General features: G+C 41.0%; 1 protein-coding gene across 16 annotated transcripts in view; it reads left to right on the plus strand.

Moving 5' to 3' along the window:
* kcnma1a (potassium large conductance calcium-activated channel, subfamily M, alpha member 1a) overlaps positions 1–22,770 on the plus strand; it is a 143,885-nt gene that overhangs the window by 101,585 nt on the left and 19,530 nt on the right. For 6 of the 16 annotated variants that reach the window (XM_069139909.1, XM_069139918.1, XM_069139919.1 and 3 more), the window contains 6 exons: positions 1,191–1,277; positions 1,368–1,444; positions 15,358–15,451; positions 19,484–19,610; positions 20,893–21,117; positions 21,828–22,020. In XM_069139909.1, the coding sequence (XP_068996010.1) occupies positions 1,191–1,277; positions 1,368–1,444; positions 15,358–15,451; positions 19,484–19,610; positions 20,893–21,117; positions 21,828–22,020 (803 nt within the window). Of the gene's footprint in view, positions 1–1,190; positions 1,278–1,367; positions 1,445–2,826; positions 2,836–6,611; positions 6,786–10,883; positions 10,917–11,306; positions 11,388–13,100; positions 13,455–15,357; positions 15,452–19,483; positions 19,611–20,892; positions 21,118–21,827; positions 22,021–22,770 lie in introns of all 16 variants that reach the window. The other 10 variants (XM_069139904.1, XM_069139910.1, XM_069139912.1 and 7 more) reach the window with 7 other exon arrangements.

Raw genomic sequence — 22,770 nt, forward strand, 5'->3', positions numbered from 1 at the left:
CAAATTTAGGAAAGTATTAATTTGCAATTAATTAGAAAAAAAAAAAAGTATCCAAATCATCTTCCATCTGGGCTTGTATTTTGAAGGAGTGTGACTCTTTAAGGTCTGTGGGTTCAGTGTTTTGTTATCTTAGTTCACACTCACATCATTGATGATTGTTGCCCACAGGTAACCATTAATGACCAGGGTGTGTGTGCGTGTGTATGTGCATACAGTATATATATATATATATGTATGCGTGTTGTGTCCACACTTTGTCTTAGTCTAATTAATGGGGAATGATACAGCCAATCGCTTAAAGTGATTAAGGTATTAAACTGATTCCCGGTAATCACAAAAATGGTCGCGTAATATATCCTGCAATGAAGTAACAGACTGTACAAACTAATATGATTAAGATAATATAAGTCAATATGGACCTTGCTAGACATTCATTCTAATTATTTCTAATGAAACTGAGTCACTACTGGTTTTTAGGGGCGTTATCCTACTGTTGGACTTTCTTCCGCCGATTTTATTTTTCATAGAGCCGTCCCTTATAGATTATATAATCGAGTCACTTATAAGAATCGGCCCAGTATTGACACGAAAAAGAGCTGTTCATTCCCTTGCATCCCACTGTCAAATACTAACTGAGATAACAACACTTGCTGCACATCCGCTGTACTACAGCCATGTCTCAGTGGCCATCACGACATTTGTTTTGACTAGATGACTGTATTTGAGTGCTGAGACTAAAACCACTCCATGGCCATCATTTTAATTCTTTCTGCCCTTTACTTGTACCTCTCTGTCCCTCTTCTCACCCCCCCCCCCCCGTCTCCCAGGGCAACGCCAAACCCATTCTGTAAAGCAAAGAATTAAAATTCAATGTGCGATCATACTGTTGTACATTTTGTCCATTCATGTGAGTATCGCATCAGCAAATTGCCCAAAATCAGAGGAGCAGGTGTGTTTATGGTAACTGACAAGACACACGTATGATGACACAACATAGAAATGTTCGCAGGGATAATGTGTTGAAAATGATGCAAAACAAAAAAAAACCACTCCAGAAAAGCTCAGTCCAGGTCCGATTAAAGGCTACAAGTGTGTGTACCATTCCTCTTGATTAGCATGTCGTGTGCATGAGCTGACTGTTGTCTGGATGTTAATGAGCATTATGTGTCTATATGTCTCTGATTACCCAGCATCCTCATCAACCCGGGTAACCACGTCAAGATGCAGGAGGGAACACTGGGATTCTTTATCGCTAGCGATGCCAAAGAAGTAAAGAGGTAACCTGGTCGTCCTGATGAACAGCTGCCCACTAATAATGTAAAATGTTCAGTTTGAAGTCTTCAACACTTTTACTGTGTCACTTTTAGAGCATTTTTCTACTGCAAAGCTTGTCACGATGACATCACAGACCCCAAACGGATCAAAAAGTGTGGCTGCAAACGACGTGAGTAGCTGCGCTTTTATTTTGCCCCACTGGCACCTTTCCTTCCCTTCCTCTCACTCCAAAAAACTCCCTGTGGGTCTGTCTGTCTCTTTAAACTTGAGGTTTTACACTGATATTATGCTTTTCGTGTTGTCATTGTTTTTCTGTACTGTGGAACTGTGTTTTTAAACGTAATATATGTGGTCCTACCATTATACTTAGGAAAATGTTTGGGTCCCGTTTGAACCTCCATAACATCCATTATTGTATGAACATAAGCCAAAACAATTTTTTTTTAAGATGTAGGTGCTGTCATCTTGAAATGTGTTTGTTTTGGTTTAACCATTAAATATATATTTTTGATTTTATTGACGCAAACTGAGAATGTATAGTTGAGAGGCTGCTCAGACAAAAACGAAAACAAATATCCTAATACTCCATTAATGTTTGCATTATTTACAATAACGCATTGACAGCAGCTCCTTATCCAGCTTCTGCATGAGGAAACTTGGAGTACAAATGTATGCAGCAAAAGCCATAATATTGAGATTTGGATAATTGAATGTTTTTTCTGTGTGAGGCAATTAGCTTTTCTCTTTAACATTTGAAATGTTATTGGATATGACTTACTGTGTTTAATTCTTTTTACATGTAAATACTCCTGATGAGAGTATCGAGCTCTTCTCAGGGCTTTTAAGGTCTCACACATGTTCTGAATAGTCCTAGACATGATGTGCAGCTAACTGTTCACTCCAATACTTTTCAAAATACGCAAATGCCCCTGTCAAATTAATAATTTGCCCCCTTTTTATGCAGACATAGCATTACCATTAAGGCAGGAATGGCACATGAATATAACCTGACCTATGTACAGTAGTCACTTGTCAGGACGTGTTAGCCAGTGCATAAATAATGCAGGTGAATAGTCCAGATTTCTAGAAAAGGTCACAGGCAGTTACAGTAAGCAGCCTGTCACAGACAAATCCAGTTTTAAAATAGAGGCCCTTCTTTTGTCTGTCATTTTAATTATTCATAAACGTAATCATTTTTAATTTTTTTGGTTGTCGCTGTGGCTTTGCCAGCTTAACAGAATCAACAGGCCGTTCACAGTTAAACTGTTAAATTCTGTGCTCTCTTAATATCTTCATGTCTCAGACTGCGGTGACGGACGTGGCATTATGTTTTATCTTATTACAGTTGTTGCCAACGAGAGAGTTGCATTTAGAAAGGTGACAGTTCCATTACTGCAATAGAATCCTATCCTGTATGTTCTGTTCTATCATGTTTTGTTCTCTTCTGTTGTGTTTTCCCATGTTTCTTTATGACCAGTGACACACTTTTGATGTATTTCCTTCCCTGCTGCCATTGGAAAACGCCACTTTATTTTAACTACTCACTGGTAGTGATTTATTGTGAGTAAAAAAAGAAAAGAAAATGGGTGTCCTATTACCCAGAGTGCAGTGCAAGTGGTTTTTTTTTCCCCTCTTCAGCAAATAGTATATATTGTATCGATGTTGCATGTACCAGTGTAGCTTCTGCATCCCTCTCCTCGCCTCTCATTTCTACACTGTGCTCAGACCAGACCAAATCCAAAACAGCAGAAATCAAACTCACACCAGCATCAGGCCTCGTCCTAAGTGGCCCAGTCAGCTGATGCTGTAGTTGGAAATTACTTTTGAAGATTGTGTGTCTTAATTGGATGCGGACGATGAACTGTGCAGTTGTTGCTCACTCTTTGATCATCAAACCGAACTTATATTTGGCCTTTAGAAGCCAGTGGGGTAAAACTCTCGTCATTACCTCGGATTAACCTCCTTATGCTCCACGAAAGTATAGAAGAGACGAAGTAAAAATCGGAGATGTCACCCAGTAATCATAGATTTAGAGGAGCTAACACAAGGGGGAGAAAATTAACAACTACTGAGATTTAAATTGATCTGCTTTCTGTCAAATGACGTTTTATGTGGCTGTGTTTTTCCAGAGAGCAGAAAATGTCCTTGTAAGAATTTCTTCAAATCCTAATGAGCTAGGTTGCCAAAACACAATCAAAACAATCTGGTCTCCCCTCTGCCCCGCTTTGCTGTGATCTCAGCCCCTTACTAAACTCTGGGCCCTCGCCCAGCTCGGGCCGAGGTTTCATAGCTCATCAGTTCCTCTCAGAATTGAAATGTCACTGCGCACCAGGCTCGTGCATTTCAAGTCTGTACAGTCGTTGGGACCTATTGTTTAGCTCGCTGCACTGGGGGAAAAGTCCACTAGTAGCATACTAGTAGCATTAATTGTCATAGTATGCGATTGCCACTAGGTGGTGGTGCCGTGGGCAGGGTACTGTGCAATAACTAATGTAAATATGGAAATAGTGATGTCTGTAGAGGAAACTCAAATCCCCTGAAATCTGTTCAGCAAAAATGCAAGGACCAGCTGGGTGCGTCTCTGTTAATTGGGATAATTAATTTTTTATAAAAAACGGAGGGTAGAGTTTTACAAATTTAGCGTCTTTTAACGTTGTCCTCGTCTTATGTTTACATGATATGGTGTACCGGGGCTGATGAGTGTGTGTTTGTGTTCTACGGTGCACTGTTAATTATTACTCAAAAGTTAAACTCATAAGTCAACAGTGTAATTTTCCTTGCACTCTTGCTGAATAAGGAAGCTGTAGGGGGATGAAAATGAAAATGGTGCTTTCTTTGGGACATCCGTCATATTCAACATAACACCCTGATAGCTTCTGTTGGAGTGTACTGTGCCTTGGTGGTTTACAGGAGGTAGTGACTGATCACACCCATGCAGACAGTTTATCAGGGAAGCTGTCATGTTGAATCTTCAATTAGGAATGCCCTCAAATGGACACCTTATAATCCTAGGCTCGAATCAGGGTATTTGTGAAGTCAGAAGTAAAAGACATTGTCAGTGTGTGTGTGTGTGTGTGTGTGTCTGTCTTGTGTCTTCCATTGCTCCCCTTCCACATGTCCGAGATCTACATTGTAACATATATATATACACACTGTGGTCCAAAGTGCCCAAGCTAAAACTCTGAAGTTAAGACATAACCGCATGATCTGATAGCCTCACTGCACTTGTCTGCCATGCCCCCCTAAAACTGCTTCATTACTGTGAACAGTTATCTCTACACCTCTCCCTGTTGCTGAGACCAAAACGACATTTTCTGCATGCCCCTTCACATGCTCATGAGGCACATGTGCATGTCACAGGATACAGCGGTCCCTGATGCCTGCATCCTCTATGGGTTATGAAACTGTGTTCCCATTCTTTCCTTGGCCACGAGCTAAAACGCATTACTTCATTCAAGATCCTATATTTCCAATGCGAGTCGATGCTGAAAGTGTCTGTATAAAGGTGCCAGACAGTATGAGTCGGCTGCCTGTTTGCACCTTGGCAATGAGAGAATGGGGACCCGGGACTGTTTCTGCCCAGAGTCACAGCAATCTAGAGATTCTACTCTGGGGACTTTCACTCCTGCTTCCCTCAGGGTTCAGGGCTTCACACACATAACCACAAAAAAAAACCCACACATATAGAAAAGAAATCGGCTGCTTATAGTACTTTGGCTGGAGGCTAACTAGTAAAGTTTTATGTCGTGTAATACCAATTTCACATCCATTCTTGGCCCTGAATGAGGGCACCTAGTCTTCAAATTGCCAGTTTTGTACGATAACTGAAAAGGAAATTTGAAAAAAGGAATGTGGATGATAGAGAATGTTAAAAATGATTTTATATATATATATATATATATATATATATATATATATAACATATGCAATGGTGAAAACAGTAATTGTAAGACTTTATAATTTTGAGGCATAGAACATTTAAATATAGATTGAAAAATGAGCTCCTCAGCTAACATATGCTGCATACTAAACAGATTAAGGAATAGAGCAAAAGCACTCAGTATATTAAATTAAGCATTGGTCAGTCTTATTTCACATTACATATGCTGCGTTAAAATGGAACTCATGAGCTGTGATTACAGCATGGGAAGTCGTATGCTTCCTGTTCAAGTGCTTAAAAGGCTAACGCAGAGGCTAACAATTTAGCAAGATAGCAGGCGGGGAACGTAATGAGAAAATGCAAAGGCATAATGACAGACGGAGAAGACGAGAATATCAACATTATCCTAAAATGTACAGTATTGTAAAATTTTGAAAAAAAAACAACAAAAAAAACCTCCATACAAACTCGAAACAATGACACTATTTCTGAAAACGCCAGCAAACACATCACGACTTGTAAACTCTGAGCTTTCATTGTGTAGCGAGGCCGGAGATCACGAACGCTAAGTGTCGGGTGTTCATGTGGACTCTCCTTGTTAACATGGTAAACATTGACCCCATTTGAAGACGGCGATAGTCTCACTTTGAATTGACACAAAATCACAGATGCATCACATATTTAAACATGTCAGCAAACATCTACATCTGTAAGTTCAGTAGAACGACACGTTCTTCTCCGAGTCACACCATTTATACACACGCACGTGGCAGTGAAGTTCCCTTGGGGAGCAGAGCAGTGAAATAGCAGATTTGAATATAGCATGAATCGGCCAGTCTGGCTGGTAGAATAGTGCGATGCCTTGGACAGAGCCTGCTGCAGCTGCATGATGGGATACAGGTACGTGATCCACTCCTTTAGCTAAATGGATAGAGGATGTACAAATGTATGAAACTTTGTATGAGGTTTGCTGCTGAAGACATTGCTCATGCCTTTCTTCCCTGAATGCCTCCCTCTCCCCTTTCTCCTTACCCCTCTCTTTCCTACTGTTATAATTTTGCCTTTTGACCTGTTACAGCCTTAGCACACAGCTTGACCTCTCCAGACAATGTCTATATGTGGAGTAAAACACCGGCATATGATTGTAAATTTTTTTTTTTTAATAGTGTTATTCATATTATAGCACTGATAATGTGTCCAATTTAGCGATACATTGTCAGATTAGAAAATTCTGAAAATGAAATATATTTGACGACTTGTAACTAATCGGATATTGAAACAAATCTTCACGCTTCAAGTGTATTCATGTAATTTGGGGCTCAAGTCTGTGGGAGCAGGTGGCTAAGGCTTGCACTTTCTGATGAAGTTACCTTCCGACTTCCCCTCGATGAGTATTTCTCCTTTTGCCATTAACCTGCTGCTTTTCCTCTCCTCTCATCCCAAAACATGACTGTAGCCAAGATGTCCGTCTACAAACGAATGAAACTGGCATGTTGTTTTGATTGCGGCCGTTCAGAGCAAGACTGCTCTTGCATGTCAGGCAGTGTACATAGTAACATGGACACCCTTCAGAGGGCCTACCCACTTTCCTCTGTCTCTGTTCATGATTGCGCAACCACTTTACGTGCCTGTAAGTTACACCGCCCAACACATGCTGTTACGTGTCTGTGGTGTGTGCTCCATGTATTGTACCATGCAGAGGTACTGTACGTGTACGTGTGTGTCTGTGATGTCGTCTATGTGGTGTGAAATGATTATCGTGAGTCCATGGATCGTGTAGCTGTGGCCTATGTTTTTATATTTATTCTTTATTAACTTTTTTTTCATCTATCTATCTATCTATCTATCTATCTATCTATCTATCTATCTATCTATCTATCTATCTATCTATCTATCTATCTATCTATCTATCTATCTATCTATCTATCTATCTATCTATCTATCTATCTATCTATCCATCCATCCATCCATCCATCCATCCATCCATCCATCCATCCATCCATCCATCCATCCATCCATCCATCCATCCATCCATCCATCCATCCATCCATCCATCTATATCATATCTCTTTTATCGTTGGATTTTCTTTATTTTAAGGCTATTTTTTTATGATTTAACATTATTGTTTAATAGGTGTACAATGTGTGGTAGATAAGTGGTGGTGTGGCTCTGTGGTGCTGCTGTACAGTACTGTAGGTGTTAGACATGTGGCTACCGCATGCTGCATCAATCATGCAGTTGTGTGATAATGTCACTATTGGAGCGTGGTGTTTGATGTGTTTTTAACTGTCAAAGGTAAGATGTCTGCATATACAAAACAATGGAACACGTTTAACTGTCAAGGTTTTACACTGCAAATTTACTGCTAACTGTTGTTATGTTATGTTTACTTTGATGAGCCTTCTGAACCTGAGTTAACACTTTTCAGTTTGTACAATTTTCATTTAAAATGTTTTTTTTCCCCTTTGTTTCACATTTTCTTTTACCTTTGACTTAAACTCACTGAGCAGCTGTGCTAAGAACTTAACTCTATTTTGATGAAGATCAGAGAAAATCATACATGAAATGCAGTTTTGAAGCTTCATACCAGTAGTCCTGCCAAGCCGTATAGGTGAGGAGCAGGGCACGTATTAATATGTGTTTTTACTGGTGGTACCGGGACAGGAAAGTAAGATTTTAATATCCAAAGAAGCTGAAAAGGCCTTTTACACGTTAATGTAATTACTAAAAAGAATAGATAACATTTTTCCCACGGTTATTTTGACAGAAAATATTAAATTTATCATTTTATTTTTTTTCAAATGTCCTGCTCACACTCTAATGGTAATTCTTCAGCATCGTAGTGTATCTTTCCTGCAGTCCTTAATAGTTTATGACATATTTATAGAGTAGGAGTGAATAAGAAGTTAGGAGAAAAAAAGAATTGGGAAGAAAGAGAGGTTGTTTTTTTTTTACAGCAAGGGAAGAGGAGACAAAAATAGATAAGGGGAAAGCAACGAAGAGAATAAAAATAAGTACAAGAAAGTGATGGCTTGATAAAAGAAGAAAAGAGGACTGAGGCTCCTGAAGATCCCCTCTTCTCTGTTCTCCCTTTGAGTGGATAGGAAATACTAAATTGTCTGTCAATTAGACATGGCAGCAGTAGGCCTAGCTATCAAAGCCTTGGGTTCAGACATACAGATCTGATTTCCTCCTCAACATTCTCCCACCGTCTGCCGACTCAGCATAGATTAGTGTCAAACATGCCATGATGAGTTTGGCTTGGCCTCTTGTAGTTGGGCCTGCGCTGATATCCCTCGGTACCAATTACTGGCCATTACATGGTTACTGATCTCACTTCTCCCTCAACCCCCTGTAGGATTTCAGGAAAGCCTCCTCTGTCTTAGATTTCTTTCCCTTTTTAACTCTGACTTTGTCTGAACAAAGTGAGTCCAGTGAAGGAGTGCATTGGGCTTTGTCAGTCAGGGATTGTTGGGATTTCCTCTCCCCATTTCCTCTTTTTTTCCCACCAGACTGAGGGGATAAGACATTTTTATCCTTGATGACTTCATACTCTTGTGCACCTGAACCTGATTGTCCGAGTACTTTAATTGATTTCATGGATAGCACTCCTTCATTTAATCCATATTGTCTTCTGATGCAAGTCAAATTCAGACCACACAGAAACCTCTTTAATGCGTATAAATACGGCATAAACCTCTGACCTGCTTTATGCACTACTTTATACAATATTTATTTCATATCCATTTTAACTCACAGTCATTCAAGTAGTTAAGTGAGTAATATTTGATGAAATAGGTAAAGCCTTGAAACAGCAAACTGAATGAATTAACTAAATTATTGCAGCGTTCTATTACTACAGATTATAAATATACATACGAAAGTTAGATATTCAAAAGTTAAGATAAGCAATCATCTTGAAAGAGTGAGGGACACTTGCAAATGAAGAGGTGCAGACAGTGGACAGAAACGTAAATTATAATTGGGTACAAAATATACAGCAGTTCCTCATTGTGAGGCTGTTTATACCAATTATTGTCAATTTAACTTTTAACATCTTACCTCAGAAATGATCTTGAGTTCTTTGGCTGGCTCGGAAGTTTGTTTTTAGTCTCTAAATGACTTACATGTGGTCTTTCCTTGTGACCTGACCATCACCACTTTGGAAATGCTTCAGTCAGTGAAGTAACTGGGTTTATATAATGGAGAGGCTGAGGTTTTTATGAAGCAGGGCCATGGACAAGGGTAGGGGACCTGGGGCTAGGGCGATGCTTTTGGCGAGTCCACAACCTTCTGGTGTGTGTGTGTGTGTGTGTGTGTGTGTGTGTGTGTGTGTGTGTGTGTGTGTGTGTGTGTGTGTGTGTGTGTGTGTGTGTGTGTGTGTGTGTGTGTGTGTGTGTGTGTGTGTGCGCGCGCGTGTACACATCTTGTGTGCGTAACAACATGCACTTCTATCTCTGTGTCTATGCATGTGTGAATCTGCATCTCATTGCTGGGGACCTTATCTATCCTGACACAGAAATTATGTTTGCATTTTCATTTTCCCAGCCCTGCTGGTCCGTCACCAAACTTGCCCTGACAGCTCCTGTCCACCAGGCAGGCATGGTCCCCCCCCCTCCCTACCCTTTGTCCTATGCCGCCTTGCTACGCCCCAGATGCTAGCCAGTTAGTCTGCCGCCTCTGCGGTGCGGGCAGATTGCTAGAGACAGATGCCAGGGCCACTGTGGGTCCCTTTTTGAGGATCTGTGTCATAGGCCGGCCCTGGGCCCTCACTGTGACCTTTACTGCTGGAAGAGACTCTGGGAAAGAGTGGGGAGTGTCAGCAGCTCAGAGCTGAGTTCAAGTGCCCACTGCATCAGTAGTTATAGTAGTACCAGTCTTTAATATCTACTCGGTCAAGGTCACAAACTGTAATTCCTAGATAATTAACAGCCCTGGCATAAGTGGAGACCTTGGTCGACCCTTTAAAAAAAAAAAAAAAACGCCCCCGAGATTTTTAAAGTGCAGCATTAAACCCACATTTGGAAAATTCCCAATTTTTGAAATCTCCGTTTGTACAAGACATCTGGACTGCATGTGAAGATCACGTCACTTTGCATTGGTACTCTGTTAGCGTGGCTGTTTTGAGCAGCGATTGTCTGCTGTCTCCGTTTTGGATATATACATGCACTCAAGTATGTAGTTGTTGTCTTTGTTTCCCATGGTGGCTTTACTTGTCCTGTCTACAGACCTCACAATGCCCATCATATTTAAATACAGATGCATAAACTCAAAACATTTCCAGAATGTCTGAATGAGAAACCTGACATTGTTGAAACTGTGTTACTTTCATTTTAGCTCTTTGGAGAAATGTAATCAAATCAGCCATTAGTCCATTACGTCTCATTACAGGTTTAGCACACATTCCTAAAAGCATGGTTCACTTTGAGAATGGACAGCTCATTCACTCATTCATTCATTCATTCATTCATCTGTCTGCCTTCTCTTGTGCCAGCATACCATACTTTAAGCAGCTTCACCATTAGGGTTTTACCATTACTTTAATTATTTATACCTTTTATTTTTGGTTTATGCCCTTATGCCTTTCAATGAAAGCACATCAGAGTTACATTTGATTAATTTCCATCTACCGCTCTTATGTTGATGTCTCTATTTCCTAATGTGTCTGTTTCATTACATCCTTTCTCCCTCTGTGTGACCTGCACCTTGTCTTTGCATTCTCCTCAGCCAAATATAAGTATAATGGATATGTCAGATCACGTAAGTGTGTTTCTCTGTCCTTTTCCATTTTGCTCCAGCTCTGTGTTTAGACTGTAGCCCCCACTTTGTCATGTAACATAACTAGTACTGATGCTCTGCTTTAGTATTTGCCTTGTTGTCCCTCATTCCTTTAGAATATAATGCTGTTGTCCTGTGTCTTACAAGGAAACAAAATGTCAACGTAATCTCACAGTTGAACTCAGTGTTTAATTTAATGTTTTATTCAAAGAGAGACTTTATTCTAACTTAACTATCATAAAATAATTTACGTTGATGAGAAACTAAATTAAGGAGTTTCTGGTATTTGTAGAAACTGAAAAGGATTTATTTTGTGTTTGATAATACCATGTAGTTCCATGAAATATTCTTTTTGTATTGTGCTGCATGTAGCAGCAGATGGCGCTACAACACCAGGGAACAGTGGAAGCCAAAAAGAGGCTGGCGTTCGATTCAAAGCCGATTGCAATATAGGTAAATCTTTGGTAAATAATTGTTAAATGCATTACTCTCTACACTACTGGTTAAGAATACATTTTAGTTTTGAAATGCTATCTGTCACCGCTAATATTTTATGTGTATATTTTGATTTAAATGTATTTGTTCTTACTAAGCGTTTTGATACTGAAGACATTTTTTTTTGTTTCCCCTTTGAAATAATGGCTGCCTTTTTTTTTTTTTTTTTTTAGCAAAACTAAAAGGGATCACAGTGATCATAATATCAGTTTTATTTTTTAAGTGTAACAACACAACTGTGCATGGCCCATAAAGCTATTTCATGCAGTTGCGGTGCAGTTGAAGAACAAAGCTTGCTCATGCAGCAAACACTGTAAAGGCACAGCCAGCTTAGCTCACATACAAAAGTAAACATTCTTAGTTGTTCCTCCGCCTCATCATCTAGTTTACATTGGGTCATGGCAATCTGATAAGGCTTGCATGCAGGACAGTACCATCATGTGATTAGCATTTCAAGAAGGGACAGTTGCCGTCTGGGCTGTTCAGGATGCACAGTGGACCTGCCAGGGCGGGTGAATGCTCTGTAACGCTGCACGTGTTTGACAAGGGCCAGATGAATCCAGGAGCTATCGGTGGCGCCCTGTAAATCAAGGAGGCAGCTGACGGCTGGGATAAACGTCTGTTTATCGCCCAGGGCCACCCAAGCATGCTCTCTCCTCCAAACAACCAACCAACCACCCTTCTACCAAAGGGAGGAAAAGGGCTCCGCCTCTCCCAGTCAACTTTACGACCAGATATTTTACTCCTCTCCCTCTGTTGTCTTCCTGCTTTCTGCCGTGACCCCTTCAGTGCATACAAACATACGGGTGACTCTGCAGCCACAGTCAGGTTGGTTGGGTGTGTTTGGGTTTGGTGGGGCAGCTGGGTGAACATCAGCTGTATATACAGAGTATTTATGCTCATATTAGATACAGCAGTTTGTCAATGGACATGCTGTTGCAGGAATACATGTACTGTTTCAGACTAGTGACAGCATTTTATGTCTGGAATTAAACCACAAATCTCCCAAGTAATCCACATTGAATTCAATAAGTGTTTAATGAATAATGGTTATTAATTAGTAATATTATTGTATTATTAGCTGTAGTTCTATATTTGTTGAAATGAAAGTGTTGTGCTACACAATAGGCTTCAAATGACAACATCTGATTGGATTTGACTGGCTCCAGCCGAGCCGTGTCTCCTTGCTTTGTTCTACCAGAAAGTGTAGCACTAATGAGAAATAAAACTGCGATGCTTCTAATTAATTCATGTTTGTCACAAATGCAAAGTAAATGTCACTGTGAACATTCAGTTGGAATTTTAACACCAGCTTTAGAGAAATGTTAGATGATTTCTACTTTTATAGCATGATTTTTTTTTTTTTTACTTTCAATTACTTCATTCAGAACTGTAGTGAGAACAATAACAATTTATGTTTGATTTGTGCAGTTTATTCAACAAATATGATTGAATTTATTTCAAGTTAGTCAAATTTGTTCCTATTTTCCTATAAAATGATGACTTCTGTTTTGTGGAATTAATTTACCCTGAAATATAAAATTTAAACAAACATGGCATAATTAACACCATAGATTTTTCAGCAGTTTAGCTTTAGTTTAACAATAACTAACTTATTTATGAGCATTAATACAGGATTTCTCACACTTTTTATTCTCCACTGTTTGACAGTAATGGATGAAGTTAGACCATCTTTTCAAAAGCGATCAGTTAAAGCCACCGGCTGCATCTCCACCTCCATCACCTCAAATGCATTCCTTCCCAACGCCCTGCACCCCAACCAGGACCCCCTGGTCAATCCGGGCTCAATCAACATCCCCCTTGTTAATAACCGTAGAGGAAGCCTGCTCCCCATGGGGCCGGGGCCCGGGACTGACCGCTCGCAATTGCGCCTCAGTATCTCCGGTCCAGGAGACGTGGTGGCCAGATCGCTGGCTGAGAGTCGACTGAACCGGGCCCGCAGTCTGCCGGTGAAATACCGCTACCACCCCAGTAATGCCATGCTGCTCAGTCACAGTAGGCACTGTAGGTTGCCCCCTTAGTGGGATGCATCAGTCAGTATCCCCCGCCTGTCCCGTCCCTTCATTTTGTCTTGTTTGCTGCATGGCGGTTCACTCTGCTGGAGCTGCTGCTGTTGTTGCTTCTGCTGCTTTGCACGGATTTGCCTGCTAGTGGCTGTCTACATCGGGTGACTTAGGAGTAATAAAATGTGGATTTAGAGTTGACACAAAAAAAAATCTTTATCAGTATTTATTTTCAGAAATGTTTTAGGATTTGTGAGGATTTTTATATATATATCTGGTATATCTATAAAAAAGCTTTTATTACACAGTGGCTGAAAAGTATTTCATTGTATAGTCGTGGATGTTAGTGAGAAGTGGTGTGTGTTTTTACAGTCAGAAAATGAAGTTTAAACCAGGAGGAGCCTGTCAAACAATACAGAGAGGAATGCATATTTTCTGATGTGGTATTTTCAAAGTAAATTAGGGAGAGAATTATTTGTAAAGTGGAAAGTGCTTGTGATATTAGCTTTTCCGAATGCCCAATTGCCTAAAGGAAATGTCAGAGAATGACATTTTATTAGAAGGCAAAGTCATATTTCTTATCTTTTATTAGCAGAATTAGGTGACAACCTCGAACGGGTGCTCAGACAATAATGAAATTCCACATGCTTGGAATAGTCACGGCTTGCGGTGTGCACATTGATTTGCACTAATATCACGCTGTGTTATTGATTCTAACCAAAGGACTAATATGGGTTTGAAGTGACGGTGCACTCGGCATTTGCGCAGGGACAGCGTAGATTGAATACGAGTATCTGGGTGCCTGTCTGAAAGCTCTTGAAACTCACAGACAGTAGTGAAGATCAGACTCCTGTTAGCTCGACTGAAATCTTCAGACGACCGGGCCCCACTCTGGCTGCTCTCTCTCATTCTCTCTGTCTGACTGGGACTCAAGCAAACTTTGAGAAATATTTTTTTTTTTTTTTTTTTTTTTTAAATGTCCCAACATAGCAAAGCATAGTTGACAGGAAACTGAACTTAAATGTGATCAAATAATCGTAAAAAAAAAACCCCATTGTGGCTGGTTCACTGTCCTGCGAACGCTTAACACCAAAGAGTCAAACACAGAAATTGAATATTTAATCTTATATAAATCATTTATTTTTCATTTAAACTTGCACGACTAGTCCTGACCTTCTTCGAGTGGAAGATGGTGTGCTTTTACAAGCTGCTTTGAATATTTATCGTCCACTAATTCGTACCCTGTTAATGTGCCCTGACCTTCATGACGTGTGTTGAGTGCTAAATGTTCTCTTGGCATGGAGGTAGACCTGTAGAAGAGCCATTGTGCGCTTTAGTAGGAACTGTAATAATGGGGTGGGGTTCAGATAGTTGTATTAAAAAAAAACAAAAAAAACACTCAAGATCCATCTCCATAACCTTTATTTATCTCATTGTCACTGCTTTTGCCTGTGCCCCACTGACAATGATATTCTATACCATCACATGACAATTAATGGTGTAGGTAAGCGTGGTCATTCTGGTGCAGACTGCTCGAGGTCCAACCACCTGCACAGACGCAGAAATGTATCACTGAATGCCCTTAGAAGAGCCAAAAATATGGGGGTTTTGGGATGTGAGCCTTCCATGACGTTTTCAGGTCATAAATTGGTTTTTCTCCGTGGTTTTCTCCTGCCTTTCTCAGATTTACCATTGTCTGTTACTAATGCTTTCTCTATATTTTCTCAATTTGACACTGAATTATTAATTTTCCTTTTCTTGTGTTCATTTTTTTTTTTTTATTTATTTTTTATTTTTTATTGTTTGCAATGATTGATTGATTGTTGGCTATTTTTTCATGTCAGGTCCAGCACACTTTCTCAACCATCTGTCTCTATTCTGACACGTTGCGCATGTGTTTGCAGTTGAAGACGAGCATCCATCAACTCTCTCGCCCAAAAAAAAGCAGCGCAATGGAGGGATGCGAAACTCACCCAACTGCTCGCCCAAAATGATGAGGTAAGAGACGCTGATTTTATTCCCCTTCCAGCCTTCAAACGGGGAGTGAGAGGAAGTCAGATACGGGGAAGGAAGGAGGGAGGGAAGGGAAGAAGAGATGTGTCGGAGAGATACTTCAGAGGCGTATGCTGCTGATGGTGAGATGGTGGGAGTTGGGATGGATAGGAGGGGGCAAATTAGGGGTGGCAGAGGAGGGAGGTGAGAAACTCTGTGAGAGAAAAAGAGGGGAGAAATGCCCTGTTAAGCTCTGGCTGTTTAGGATGGCATGCTGTCAGCTGTTAATGACAGAGCCGAAATAATATTTCTGTCATGAGAAGCGGCTGCGAGGAGCCGTTTGAAAACTCCTCTGGCTTTAAAGTCCCAGCTGTCACCTCCTCCGGTCTGGTCCACATGTACTACTTAAACAATGCTGGCACTAATGACACCGGCAACCAATCAGCGGGACCTGCACGGTTACTTTCCCCTTAGGCTACTCCTCTATTGTGGGAACCCCTGTGAATAGTGTTTCTGGTACTTAAGGCCATATGCGAGATGTATCATCACAATCAAATATGAATTCAAATATTACCTTCCTTTTATCCCGTCCCGTGGAATTAAATTGCTGTTAATTGATTTTGAAAGATAAAAGGGGGTAGGTTTCTGTGCTCCTCTGGCTGGCGAGGCGGGGTTAGACACACAACAGTGTGCAAAATACAGACAGGCCGAGCTGTGCGGATTGGGACGGCGGGATAAAGGCACGGTGGAGAAGATTTAACAGGACAGAAACACTCATAGCTACATCGCTTGTCTCTTAACCAGAGTGAGTGTTATGGCTGTCATCTTTGTGACTGAACATTAGGAAAACCCAAAGAGAGGCCTGTGTTTTTTTTCTTTTGTTTTTGTCACGCGCACTTGTCACTGTTTGTATTTAGGCAGTAAAGCTGCAGTTAGTGAAACATATTTTATAATCTTAATTAGGTAACGAATCAAAATCATATTTTCCATCTGGACTTTAAATCCCTAAAAACTAAAGAACACACTTTTACAACAGAATCTTTGAGTTTTGGAAATAAAAACAATATATAAATGTGTAATATGAATTAGTTTTGAGCCGGTCTCTGTTTTAATATGATGTCTTCTGTTTTTGGTGTGTGTTTTCCTGACATTCTGCTGGAGTTATTTGTATGTTAGTCCTGCTAGGTTCCCTTAGGCAGCAATCCTCTTACTGCACTGGCATGCCTGTGTGATTTTGTCCAGTATACTTCTTGGCCTCCCCCTCAGTTCTCAACAAAACAAACACTTAATAAGCCTTCACACTCGCCAAACCATTAGCTCGACACAGAGTCGTACCCTTCAGTCTAGTTTGCAACAGAGCATCATTTTAGATACCCTTGCTCAGAGGGAGAAAACCGCTACAAAAACAACCAGACATTGGCACATTTCCAGCTAACTGCTTGTTTAAAAGGCTGTTTAGTTTGCCGAACTTAAAGCACAAAACCTTTTCTTCTCTTCCTTTTCTGCTTAGGAGATGGTCCCTGTTTGCCATGTAATATATGCATCTTTGCTTTGATCTCGCAGTGATAATAATCCTTGCGAGTTATTTACTCAGTTTTGAAAACGCTTCAAAGCGGTGTCAAAGTTTTCTCTGCTTTAGGGTTGCTTCTGTATTCTGCTGGCTCTTGGGTACTGGGATGACAGGTCCTCTGTTATAGGTGTATATTTTTTTCCTCGTCTTAGCCTTTAGCAGAACATCAAATTACCCATCAGAGTCTACAGCCCCCCTTCACAGCTGCCCGTCTACGTATAACATCATATATATTAAACAGTCGTGCTTCACAAGGTGGATTTTATGCACAATGAAAAGTGATTGTTTGAGGTAGCCTTAGGGATACTTTATTCTACAAGCAAGAAGGGGGAAAACACAGTAGAGAGCTAGCAAGAGAGCGAACATACGTACCAAGTATGGTTTTTACAGGACTTGCAGCCTGAAGGCCTTTGTAAATAAATAATGATCAACAGATTGGCTGTGGGCTTTTGAAAAGCATGCCTTTGTCAGTTTGCATGATGGGGAAAATTTTCAAAGCAAGAGGCTGCCTTCGTAGTCTGGCAGAGAGGGATTGGGGGAGCACGCCCATCCCCAGCTTGTGACTGCAGAGTGATACACTGGAATAACTCAAACTCTGTTTGAAAATATATACTGAGGGAGAGAGTTCGAAAGAAAGAGAGGGGGTGAGGCACCGGAGTGAGACATGCTGTAAGGGAGATGCTGTTTGTCCTACATAAAAGTGCGTCTGAGAAAATATTGTGTCTCACACAAAGAAAATATTTGGTCTGCAATGTGATGCACTTTTCAAAATGTATTCGATTTACAAATTTAATGAAAACTATTTTGGTTGGTAAAAATTCTCTACAATAATTCTACATATTCCCACCGTTTATTTATTCGACGATTGTATATTTTGGGGTGACATTTAGCGTGGCCACGTTGTTTATTGCGTAGTTGCCAATTCGACACGTCACCGAGCTAATGAGCTGCATTCCCACCCTGACATTAACACCACTCCCACAAACATTTGACAGGTCATGACTGACAACACGCATGCAGTTGCAAAGGATGTCACGGTATCATCCGCAGCTGATATCCCTTGGGCGTGGCCCTGTAGCACAGACGTCATATCTGCTCTCCCTGAGCCTTGTGGTAGGTTCAACCCAAGGCACGGAGAAGGAAGAGGGAGGAGGAGGAGGTGTGCGGAGCCTGTGACAGGCTGCCAGTCACACCGCTGACAGCTCTGTGAAAGATAGCTGTCTTGGCAGAGAGAGGTGGAGCGGCAGCCCGCCTGCATGCGCCAGTCAGCCCCTGTGTGGAGGCGAGCAGAGCTGAGCAGATTGAAGTGACGGGGGGGGGGGGGGGGGGGGCTCCGTAGAGTTGATTGGCGCAACACGCGGCTCTGGATGAAAGATTCAGGCTGAGTGTAAAAACACTAAATGCTGTCAGTGTTATTATCACCTGCTCTAACTGATAGTGGGAAGAAGGGGAAAGAGAGGTGGAGAGAGAGGGTGGCTAATTGACAGCTTTTTTTTTTTTTTTTTTTTTACTTTTACTTTTCCTGCGATGGCATGCAATCCAAATGCAGGTTGAAGGAAGAGATGACATCAAAGCCTTGTCTGTGAATGACAGTGTTGATGAAGGATAGGGAGAATGATACTGAGAGGGATGTATGTCAAATTCTTGAGATGTTTTCTCCCATATTACTCGCATGTCTATCTCTCTGCAGTTCCCTGTTTTTAGGAGTCTGCATAGTGCTGTTTTAAGCAGGCGTTTCACTACTTGGGTTAAATTGTTTACAAATTACATTTTTATTGCTGTTGATCATGCAACGTTTGATGAGGAGCAGCACTAAATCTTTGCAGTTTATCGTGACTTTTGATGAAATTTTCTGGATTGTGTTGGGAGGAACTGTGAGCACATGTCTTGTAGAATAAGTGCAAGAACAGGAGAGGCGGTATAACAGGACTGACAGTAGCTCCTTCATGGTCAGTGTTACACTGGATAAAACTCAGCAGCCCACTGCTGTGGATTAGCCTGTTTGGTTGTGACACGCTGTTGAAACATTAATGGCCATCAGTTGGGAAAGCAAAATGTGATTGGGCAAATTCCTGAAATATTTAAAGTGGGAGCCTGTCGGAGCTTTTACTATTTGCGCCACATGGCGTCAGGAACTGGAAGAGAGGGTAAAAGCTGGTAATTGGCCTTGTGTTGTCATGCCATTCAGTCACTAGCACTCAAGTCTTGCTGTTCTCCTTTGTGCCATTGTGAGCACCCGGGTCTTTCAGTTTCCTGATGCCTTGGCATCAAGGAAGGAATGGTGGAAGGATATTGCAGTTATGGGACGTACAGCATGTAGAAAGTTTAGCACTGAGAATGGGATGAACTTTTAATATGTTGAGTGAATAGACAGTGTAGATCTCAAGAAACGCCGGTTGTCTTCCTGGAGTTCACAAGACTGCAGCCACAAAATAGTCTAACATAAATTTATTCTGCTCTTTTCTCAGTCGACACGACCCCCTTCTAATTCCTGGAAATGAACAAATTGAGAATATGGACATGAACGTGAAGAGGTATGACTCGACAGGGATGTTTCACTGGTGCCCTTCGAAAGACATCGAAAAAGTCATCCTGGTAAGTGGGGCAAGAGCTTTGTAACTGCAACCCAGTAAAAAAAAAAAAAAAAAAAAAAAAAAAAAAATTATAGAATATACCAAAAAAAAAAAGAAGTTAAGTAAGTATGCTCAGGAGCAAACGTTTGCCCTCAGTACTGCAGTAACACAATCACATACTAATGTGTATTGAAATTTCTCTCACTGCCTCTGTTGTTTCAAGGTGAGTTTGTGTTTTTTTTTTTATATATATATATATATCCACCAAGGATCTGTGATGAGCATTTTAACACTCCACGCATGAGTTTGGTCAGATGTTTCAACAAGGCAGTTTGTAAGCATTTAGCATAGTGTGTAATTTGTTTGGGGGGGGTTAACCCCATCAAAATCAAATGGAAAATAGAAGGCACAGTTACCTTAACATATAATAGATTTGTTGCTTTTGTTTGACTAATACATTAGTGACCCCGTTGGTCTTGAAAGTTTTAACTTGACTAAACTTTAATTCTCAATTAGTTCAAGGGAGTCTGAAGGATATTTCTCCATAAATGTTCCAGTAATTGGCAAAAAAAAAACCCCATTTTAATCCACCAGATCAGGCAACCAGCTGAAAGTATGAGCCAATTTGCTGCAGTGGTTTCTTGATGCCTGACCAATGCCTCCAATAAACAAAGATAGCGCCGTACTGTGGATTCACACCACCTACTAGCGATTGATTTACTTAACATGCACCCAAACATGCAATCAAAGCCACATGAAGCTGGTGTGACAGATCTTTTTTTTTTCAGTATGAAATAATACAATCAAAGAACTTATTTTTTTTATTTTTTTATTTCTATGTATTATTTATGATAGTGTCCTAGTCATACATACTGAATGTGCTTTAAATCTTACAAACTGCATTTTTCAGCCTGGTTGGATCAGCTGTGCTTTGAAAACACAATGTTTTGTTTTTGTTCTGTAAAATGACTTTTTTTTGATGATCCAATAAACTGCTTATAAACAGAATAGTGGTTAACCAAACTTCTGCTTATGTAAATGTTCCAGTGCAATGTACAGTTTTAAAGATATCAAACTAAATGTTTGGTTAACAAACTATTATTTGTGCATTTATAACAGTTTATAATATCATTTTAAGCTCCGGTAAAATGTAGAAATTGTTACCTCCTGTTAACGGCATTTGTTTCTTTTCTGTAAATCTGTGTTTTTCTCTGTGCATCTCATCCTGCGTTGTCTGTTTACACTTGTTCTCATTCCTTTTTCTGCTTTTCTCCCCCTTCCCTGTGTTTCTGTGTTCCCTGCAGACCCGGAGTGAAGCCTCCATGACAGTACTGAGCGGCCATGTAGTGGTCTGTATATTTGGGGATGTCACGTCCGCTTTAGTGGGGCTGCGAAACTTGGTGATGCCTTTAAGAGCCAGCAACTTCCATTACCATGAGCTAAAGCCTATTGTTTTTGTGGGCTCGCTGGAATACCTTCGGAGAGAGTGGGAAACCTTACACAACTTCCCCAAGGTGTCCATCCTACCTGTGAGTGTACTAGTTCATCCGCAACGAAAGCAAATTTAAATCTCAGTTCAGCTAACGAAGCATTGACATTTAGGACTTACGCGCACACTGAAATCTTGAGAGGGATTGTCATTTTGATTTGATCACACATTACTCAATTGAATGATCATTCCACGAGAGCTCAGTGAACCCTGCCCCCTCCCCCCCCACACACAACCCACCCCATCCTCTACCCCACCTCCCCCATCTCCCATCCAGAGCAGTGACACATCCTGCATATCTAAACTGGAGTTTATGAGTGTTGCAGCTGCAGTACCCATCACAGATGGCGGGGCTTGCTGCCTTAGAGCTTGTTAGGCCTGGCTTGACTGATGATCAGAGGAGAATCCCAAACATAGCCCTCAGCAGAGGCTAGCCTTTAGATTGGTCCATGTCTCTGAATCTCCAATGCCCAGTTAGATCAGTGGAATGTCATCGCCTCAAAACACGAATACTTGTTAACTAATTTCCCAAAGCTCCACTCCGCTCACTTCTTAAATTTGTTTTTCTCTCCCCCATGTCTGTCTGCTCTCTGTGTTTTGCTTTCTCTCTCGCTGTCTCTCTTTCTCTCTCTCTGTCTCTTTCTCTCTCTCTCTCTCTCTCTCTCTCTCTCTCTCTCTCTCTCTCTCTCTCTCTCTCTCTCTCTCTCTCCCTCTCTCTGTCTATCTCTCTGTGTTCTCCTCACCCTGAAGGGTACACCATTAAGTCGGGCAGATTTAAGGGCTGTCAACATCAACCTCTGCGACATGTGCGTAATACTGTCAGCCAATCAGAACAATATCGAAGATGCCTCACTGCAGGATAAAGAATGCATCTTGGCATCACTCAACATCAAATCTATGCAGTTTGATGACAGCATCGGGGTCTTACAGGCTAATTCCCAAGGTAAGAAGCGTCCTATTAGACTCCATGTACACTGCTGCCCAAAGGGGACAGGTTATGGCAGGGAGGGAAGACAGCAGTCAAAAATGGAAAAAGAAAAGAGGAAAAGACGGTGGTGAGAGGCCACACAGGGGGATGGATGTACTCTGTCAAGCGCAGAGTCTGCTAAATGCTCTTAATCGGAATTCTCTGCGAGTCTGCTTTGAGTAGTATGTATACACTGACATTAGTATAACTCCTGAAGATGAACGCACACAAAACATTGTGTTGATTGCTCCATCAAGCCTTTGAAAAGTGTTTACTCCACATAATTTTCTGATGATTTCGGTCTTGTCCCTGGTAATTAGATGCTGGTAAACCTCTTTGATAATACTTTTTAATGATGTAATCAACATGACTGTGTCATTTGATGTTGCTCCCCCTGATCGGGAGTCTGGCAGATCGTCTCGAACAGATTGTTGATGTTTGCAGACAAACATACGAACCTGGCATCCCATCAGGCCTCATCATCATTAAGCAGCTAGTACAAATCACCAGGCAGGCCAATTCAGCTGCTCCTCATTAGTCACAACAAAACAACGACACATGCACGCACACATTTTTCCTGTTTGAATGCGTGCGCATGTGTTTGCGCACACACCACACGCAGACGGTCATGTCAAGGCAATCTATCCACAAACAGGTAATCCTCCGTTTATGATTAGCTTGAAAGGCATGGCATGCCTTGAGCTCAGCACTATTTAGAGCCACCAG

Source organism: Embiotoca jacksoni, unplaced genomic scaffold (assembly GCF_022577435.1).
Source record: "Embiotoca jacksoni isolate LCO1_2020_lvr unplaced genomic scaffold, fEmbJac1.0.p SCAF_87, whole genome shotgun sequence".
In the NCBI taxonomy this organism is placed as follows: Eukaryota; Metazoa; Chordata; class Actinopteri; family Embiotocidae; genus Embiotoca; species Embiotoca jacksoni.